We start from the raw sequence: 8,076 nt of genomic DNA, 5'->3' as shown, positions 1-8,076 counted from the left end.
TCCTATATTTATCATTACACAATGTAATCATTTTTGAGGCCCTTCACCAATTTCCCTCTACCCCCCCACCCCTCCTTTCCCCCCCCTGGTAGCCTCAGTTCCATTTTCTCCTTTTGAATGTTCAGCAAATTATTGTTATTGTTGTATCTTTATTTTTTTTGTTTATTTACTTATTTTTAGCTACCACTTATGAGTGAGGAGATGTGGTATTTCTCTTTCTATGCCTGACATTTTACTTATAATTTTCTCTAAGTTCATCCATGTTGCTGCAAATGGCTGAAGTTCATTCCTTTTTATGGCAGAGTAGTATTCCATTGTGTGTGTGTGTGTGTGTGTGTGTGTATATAACATTTTCTTTTTTGTTGTTTTGTTTTGTTTTACTTATTTAATTTAGAATCATTGATAGAAAAAAACCCAACCATTTACACAGTAACTCAAAAACCAGCCATTTAAGAAAATAATGTAGTAATCAACCACTTCCAGAGAAAATAAGTCCTCTCATTTGATTCTACTGGCAAGCCCAGGTTTATCCTGAACTTTGAGTTTCTGTCCTGAATGGATAATGAAGCATTCAAGTAAAAGGTAAGGAGATATAAGTGTAAGTTTCTGAGGAATACTGCCTCAAAGGGGGTTCAGATAGGCACAGTCCTCCAGTTTACTCCAACATTGGGATGTTCCTGGGATGACCATCATAGTGTCCTTGCGAGGAGTTTTGACAATTCATCACCCTCAGGATTCAGGTCTTATAAAACATTCTTCCACATGAAAAAAGACTTTATCCCATAGAAATAAGTTTTTCATCATTTCTCCAGCTTCTTGTACTTGGCTTCCAGTTTTTTTGAATATGCATCCAACTTGTAGGCTGCCTGCTCCAGAGCAGCTACCTGCTCCTCAGTTACATTGATCTGATCCAGACAAGGTTGTAGTTCAGCATACTTCTGGTTTAAGTCCTTTAAGTATCTGCTAATGTTTATAGCAATATATTTCATTTCAAGATACTTCAAGCTCGTTAGTTTATTCATATTTTCCAGGAGCTTATAGTCTTTACTGGTCGCTCTGAGCTCTTCCTTGGCGATCTCATCCTGCACAGACTCCAGTCACACTGCTATGCATGTGACTCCCAAATCTGTTTCTCCTGCTCTGATCAGTCTTTGAGCTCTGGACTCACATGTGCAAGTCACTTGAGTGACCTAGTAATATCTGTCAGTTCCCCAGTCAGGTAACTGGCCATTTTGGGGAACATGTCCCAGCAGAGCTCAGTGATGTCTGCCTCAGCCGGCTCCTTTGCTTCCTCAGCTCTCTCCACCGCAGCTTCGTCTGGAGGTGGCTCCTCATGTCGGGTGGCCTGGACACCCTGTGCAGCCACTGCCATGTCCGTCCTTGCCCACATTTTCCTTATCCCGTCATCTATAAGCACTGGAAAATGATGTGCTACACACACACACACACACACACACACACACACACACACACACACACGCAATACCCTAATGAACACTTGAAAATAATTCTGATATTGTTGGTTACAGTAAAAAACACAGCCATTAAGTTTTATGATCAACAGGCAATATCTTTCTTCTGATACTTGCCTGAAGACTCTGCTGTAAGCTCCAATCTGGAAATTTGGCTTTGAAGAGTTAGACTTAGGACCTCATAGCAAAGTCTGTAAAAAGTCCTATATACCTATATACTGATACCTGGAAAAGTAGACTATTATGTACATGCTTCAAAACTGGCATCAAAACAACTGTCAGAACCCCTTTATATCCAGAAGCAGATAAACTCACAGACCCAAGATCCAGTGACATACAGCTTAATTACATAGGACTGAATAAAATAATGAGATAAATTGAATTGTGGTTATTTGTTTTATAAAATTTTACTGTTAGTTAATATTCTATTACCCAGTGGTCATATGAGGAAGTCTTTTTCATCTAGATCTGTCTTTAATCCTCAAATCAGTAGACTATTTTTATAGTTCATTATGAAATGTTTTCTAAGTATTGTCTTATTTTCACTGACCCCACAGAATTTTGGAACAAATACTTTTCCTGAAACTTTTTACTTTTAATGACAATGCACTTATTTGCATAGATTCAGTAAGAATTTTTCTTCTTTTTTTATCAGAATATAAATGGACAAGTTGATTTTGCATCCAAAACCATACCTGAGGTGTCTTATATGAAAACAAATCTCATTAACATCATTTGAGCCTACCAACCATTAAGTACCAAGAGCTGTATTTCATAAGCGGAACCTTTGTTTATAAAGCCCTCCCAAGAAACTTATCTGGCATAATTGTATGGCTTTCAGGGTCTCAGCCTCACAGATGGTAAAGTAAACCACTTCTTAACAGGCCAGAAACTTTAGTTGAGTTACGGGGACCTTGAGTACACTCACATTTATAGATAATGAAGGCCAAACTGGTGGATGTGAATTTCTTGAGTTTTGTTTTCTAGTCTTGGCAGAGAGAGAGAGAGAGAGAGAGAGAGAGAGAGAGAGAGAGAGAGAGAACCAGCTCTCATGGAAACTAATAGAGAAGTCACTCACTACCCCCACCATCAAGGAGACCATTAATCTATTCATGAAGGATCTACCCCCATGACTCAAACAGCTCTCTGCTCTGCCACACTGAGGATCAGATTTCCACATGAGCTTTAGGTGGACAACACATCCAAACTCTATCAGGCGGGTATCCTGTAAGTGTAGTTAGCTCTTATTCAGTTGATGGGACTGATATGGCCAACTTGAAGAAAGGGCAAAAGTCTGTAATTAGAATGAGATGATTAATTTGAAAAACTGAACTGAGTTAACCTAGAGAAACATTAAGACTGGGGATAACTCTGACTAAGGGGGTTCCTGAAAACAGCTTTTTCCCTTCTCATGAATCCATGTTAGAATAGCTAAGGAAAATTGGAATGGTGGTGGATTATGTAGTAGGAACTCAAGGAGAGGAACCACACCTCATTCATCTCCTACCAAAGTTCCCATTATTTTTGATTATAATAAATTATTGATGAATGAAAAAATCAGGTGGATAGTCTAAATTTGTGACTCTACACATAAACAGACAAAAGAGCTTGATGTGTTTAATCAGTCAATTCAAACTTGTTGTAGGACTGATGGCTTTCACCAGTGCCAGAGAGTTTGCGTCATTCGATGGCTTTAGTCTGGTATCAACACTTTTGTAAGGTGATTCACACATCCTGGTCTAAGCAAAGACATTCCCTTAGGAAAATGAATGAATGAATGAATGAAAATAAACCTCAACACAGTCTCCAGGGAAAAATATTCGAAGTCCATGGTGCCTCGACATCAACTTTTTTTTTTTTTTTTTTAGCAATTCAATTCTGGGCAAGAGTTCATAGGAAGTGTCTGTTACAATGTTAGACACTTTGCAATAGAGTGGATAAAAGAATTCCAGCCAAAATCTTATATCCAAATAGCCGTAATATCAAGAAATGGACTATTTCAGCTTTTAATCTAAATTTTCTTGTTTGAAAGAGAATTTTAGCTACCATTTGGATATTAGTGGAAATGATATACCTAAATTTCTCAATGGGTAAAAATTTGTTTTGAAAATATGGTCTACTAAATAAGGAAAACTGCTTTTGAGAAGTAAATTGAATTCAGAAGTTTCTAAATAAGTATGATAAGGAGTTTGTCAACAATCTTTATCATGTTTTTCAAAAGAAAAGATACTAGATAGTTGTCACTGGGATGCATTTTAAGATATTAAAGCCACTTTAGTTCACTAGTTGGTTTTGAAGTAACCAAAATTTGATGATGCAGCAGCAGTATTATAAAATTAGCCTTTTAAGATTGGCTTGTTTATGTAGCTTAATCCATTTATCTTGTTCAGGAAATGTCCCTTGGTAAAACTAAAAATTAGAGTACAAACTTACTTAACTCAAGAAGAAATAAACATTGCTCCATACATCACAGATCTTGGAATGTCCAAGATGGTATTGGTTTGATATAATTATACTTTTAAAATAAATGTAATGAGTTACCTATACATCAAAATGTGAGTTGATTTTCATATCTTTTGTAAGAGTTAAGATAAATTTACAAGCTAGAAAAATTATTTGTAAAGCCATTTGTTTCCCTTTGTTGTGTATTTTGAAAATATGATCCTATGTATTTGTAAAAAAAAAGTAGGTAGACAAGAAGAACATTTTTAGGATTTTTTTTTTTTTTTTTTTTTTTTTTTTACCAGATCTGCTTTGTTTATACTTCCTCAGGACACAAACATTGTAATTGATATACTGTTTACAGAATTTGAGTTATAATCTGTGATTATAAATACTGTAGGTCTGTATGAAATTTAATCTTTACAAGTATCTATTGCCTCTTTAATATTTATTCTGAAGTTTAGAATCCAATTGTTTTTCAGAGAAGTGCTACCTGAGATTAATTTCTAGCTAAGTGGAAAAAAAAAAAAAAAAAGCACACTGTCATGGGGAGACTATAGTTTACAAATTTAAAGAAACTTACTTATTCTATGTAACTCCTAATTGCAACAGTTTATGCCAATGCATCTTTTATGACAAATTAAGTGATAAACTTTGCCGAGCAGGAGGAATGAAAATATTTGAAGCCTAGTTTAAAACTCTAAAAATCAATGTGCATCTTATAACTTCTAAATATCAGTAGTAACAAATTTGGTGCCTGTTGATTAAATTCAGATGTGGTTGCACTTGGAAATTATTGTGGCCTCTTTTAGTTATTAGATGGTGGAGGATATTAGACTATGAAAATCTTGATATTTACGGAAAATTTGGTATTTAAAAAATTTCTTTTCCTATGCTCGTCCTTTTTTAAGTCTTTGACTCCTCTCTTTACTTCTGAATTCTAAGAAAAATACATGCTTGTGGTAATAATTCTATTTATTTCAGAAAGTTATTTAGTAAAAGGTGGAAGTTGGTTTTATACATCCTACTTTTCTACTGTGAGTGATCTTGAAAAATTGTACATAATGCCAGTTATATCAGAGGTGTTGAAAGTATTTTCCCTAGTTTGTTCTCTGTATTTTGACTTTGTTGTGATATAAAATTTTTATTTGTTTTTAGTAAAACATATTGATCTTTTTCTTTATAGCTTCTGCAATGGTATCATACTTTGGAGAGCCTTCCTTATTTCAAGATTATAAAATAATGTGCATGTGCTTTTTACATTATTTATAGTTTTGTTTTTTACAATTTATATCTTTAATCCAGCTAGAATTTTATTTGATTGTTTTTCTTTCCTTCCTTTGCTCTTACTCTCTCTTCCTTTGCTTTGTTTTCTCTCTTTTGAAAGCCCTGAGGAACACATCTTATTATCTTTTTCTTAAATAATTGACTAGCCAGTTGTCCTAGCTCTTCTATTTTACTTTTTAAATATCACAAGTCTCTCCTTTAAGTTCAAACAAAGGAGAACAAAGCTTTATGTGGTCACTATATCAACTCTTCTATTTTTTGATCTTACAGCAAAAGTTTGCAAGTATCTCAGTGGTATTAGCAAAAACAGCTCCAGGGAAAATTGTCATAAAAGAAGGAATTTATTACATATTCAATCTGCTTTTCATTTGAAGTAGAACGCTCATCTGATCTACTTAGAAGTGCAATCAGTGGTATTAGCAAAAACAGCTCCAGGGAAAATTGTCATAAAAGAAGGAATTTATTACATACTCAATCTGCTTTTCATTTGAAGTAGAACGCTCATCTGATCTACTTAGAAGTGCAACAGGATGGTTGAGGAGAGCTTTTGATGGAGAATTTGTTGACAAGTAAATTTTTATAAAGCCATAAAATGGCAGATTCTTGATTATATAATTATAGGAAAGTGTTTTTGTGTTTTGTTTTTTTTTTTCTTTTTTTGGTCCAGTTGGAAGACGAAGTAAAGCAGACAGTTTTAGAATTTGAAAATTATAAACCAACTGTAACATTGAAGCTACACAAGGAATATGTGTTTGATTAAAATTTTAGCTGCACACTGAGTACTAGATTCTTGGCCATAGACTTGGTGATGAAGGAAAGTCATCTTCTGTCTTGGCTCTGGACACAGTCTCGTGGAGAAGCCAGTCTCCCTCTGTCTGAAAACTCATAGAACTGACTGCTGCAATCACCTAAAACTAATTCAAAAAGTAATTCATAAAAATATCCATTTTTGTTTCTCTTCTTCCTCCCTTTTACCCCTTACATACTCCCTTACTTGTAAACTTCTGATGGAAGCAGTATGAGCTAAAATCCTGTCTCAGGGAATGGGGAACAGGTAATCTGTAGCTCTTATGAATTTGGTCACAGAGAAATAAGTAGGTGAAAAATAAATCACTGCTCATGGCACTAATGAATTCAGTAAAAATTAAGGACTAATAAATAATAAGCTTCCAGGGGTGTGATGCTGCCCGAGATGTGGCATAGTTTAATGATTATTAGCACATGCTCTGAAGTCTAAATACCTGGGTTCAATTTTGACTCTCTTGCTTGATAGCTATGTGCCATTTATTATTTATTGACAACCATGCATTATTTAGCATCTGTGGCTCTCAGTTTCCTCATCTGTAAAAATAAGATTATGAATATAAATTAATACAAATAAAACATTTGGTGTTTCATAAATGCTAGTTAATCCTCTTTTAATATTTTGTCCTCTAAAAGGGGCACTGTCTTTCAGAATCCACATATTCAGCACTCAAAACTGTAAGACAGTAAAATTTAGTAGCTTAAGCAGTTATGTTTCAGATGACTTAGAGACTATGGGGTAAAGTCGTACACTGTCACTATCTTAATGTGTCCTGTTTTCAGCTTTCTATCTGGGCTCTACTTTCTTGGAAGCACTTTGCAATTATTACTAAGGCCTAAGAAGTAAACCTTTAGAGTCTTATTTATTTTAAAAATGTGTTAACTACTCCTCCCCCCAAATATGTAAGGTATATATCATTTTGTAGGAAATACAGAGAAGTATAAAAGTAAAATTCACACATAATTTTATCACCCAGAGAAAAATCTCATATAAGATTTAATATTTACTTCCTCAATTTTCTTAAGATCCATAGCTATTTTCCCATATCATTATATATTTATAAAGATGAGTTTTAGTTGTATTTTTTTATATTTCAGTCATAATTTATCTAACCATTTAGATATATCTATATATCTATGTAACTATATCTATTTTTTTAGTTTTTCTTGCTACAAATAATACTGGTAACAAATCCTTTTGGGATTTTTGATTATTTCCCAAGGAGAGATTTCTGAAAACAGACTCTCCTCTAAGGATGTAATATTACTTAGGACCTTCATACATATTGCCCAAGTATTTCCCAGAAAGTTTGTTACAATTTATAATTCTATCAGTTGTATTGCTACTGCATTTAGGATATAATTTTTTTAAACTTGCCATTTTGATAGGTAAAAATGTCATCTATTCTTGTCTTAATTTGTACATTTTTGTTTAATGATAAGTCTAAATTTTTTAAATAATCAATTTGTATGTCTTCTTAAAGATATGCCTTGCCAATATTTTATATGTTGTCAGTTTGTAAGAGTTAACTATTAAGATTAAAGTAAATTATCATTTATATTTACGCAGCTATTTGTTTAATGTCTTATAGATTAAAATTTGTCTCTAACACATCTATGCCATTTATGTTAAGAGGAAATTTTTATTATTTTTATTTGGGACTAATTTCAAACCTAGTAGAATCTGCTACTATAATCTTTTCCCCCTCTTTTAGGTGCCCACATTTGAGGCCTTGTTTGCTGGATGCTTGTACCTGACTATACATTATCTTCTGAGAAATCCCATGTAGACCTACCTTTGTATATATTTCCTTAAACCTGGTATTTCTTGACACACTTACCCCATTGTATTAGTCAGGTTTTTCCAGAGAGACAGAACGAAAAGCTATGTATATGAGAAAGGATTTATTTGGGGAATTGGCTCACATAATTTTTAAGGAGGAGTCCCAAGATAGGACATCTGCAAATTGGATGCTGGTAACATGGCTCTGTATATGTCCAGAAGCCTCAGAACAAGGGAAACTGATGGTGTGATTCTCAGTCTGAGGCCGAAGTCCTGAGAGCTGGAGGT

The 8,076-nt window shown here is 34.1% G+C and overlaps 1 protein-coding gene across 1 annotated transcript; it reads right to left on the bottom strand.

The window, feature by feature from the left end:
- Positions 1-741: 741 nt before the first annotated feature.
- On the bottom strand, positions 742-1,372 carry LOC103605606 (biogenesis of lysosome-related organelles complex-1 subunit 2-like). Its single transcript, XM_008590229.1, has 2 exons — positions 1,191-1,372; positions 742-1,056 (listed from the first exon to the last, which is right to left on the bottom strand). Exons 1-2 carry the CDS (start codon positions 1,370-1,372, stop codon positions 801-803), a joined length of 438 nt encoding a protein of 145 aa, XP_008588451.1. The 3' UTR covers positions 742-800.
- Positions 1,373-8,076: the final 6,704 nt, after the last annotated feature.

The sequence above is a fragment of the Galeopterus variegatus genome, unplaced genomic scaffold, assembly GCF_000696425.1.
Source record: "Galeopterus variegatus unplaced genomic scaffold, G_variegatus-3.0.2 Scaffold5932, whole genome shotgun sequence".
In the NCBI taxonomy this organism is placed as follows: Eukaryota; Metazoa; Chordata; class Mammalia; order Dermoptera; family Cynocephalidae; genus Galeopterus; species Galeopterus variegatus.
Note: the sequence above shows the minus strand (reverse complement) of the source record. Positions and strands in the feature narration are given on the sequence as shown.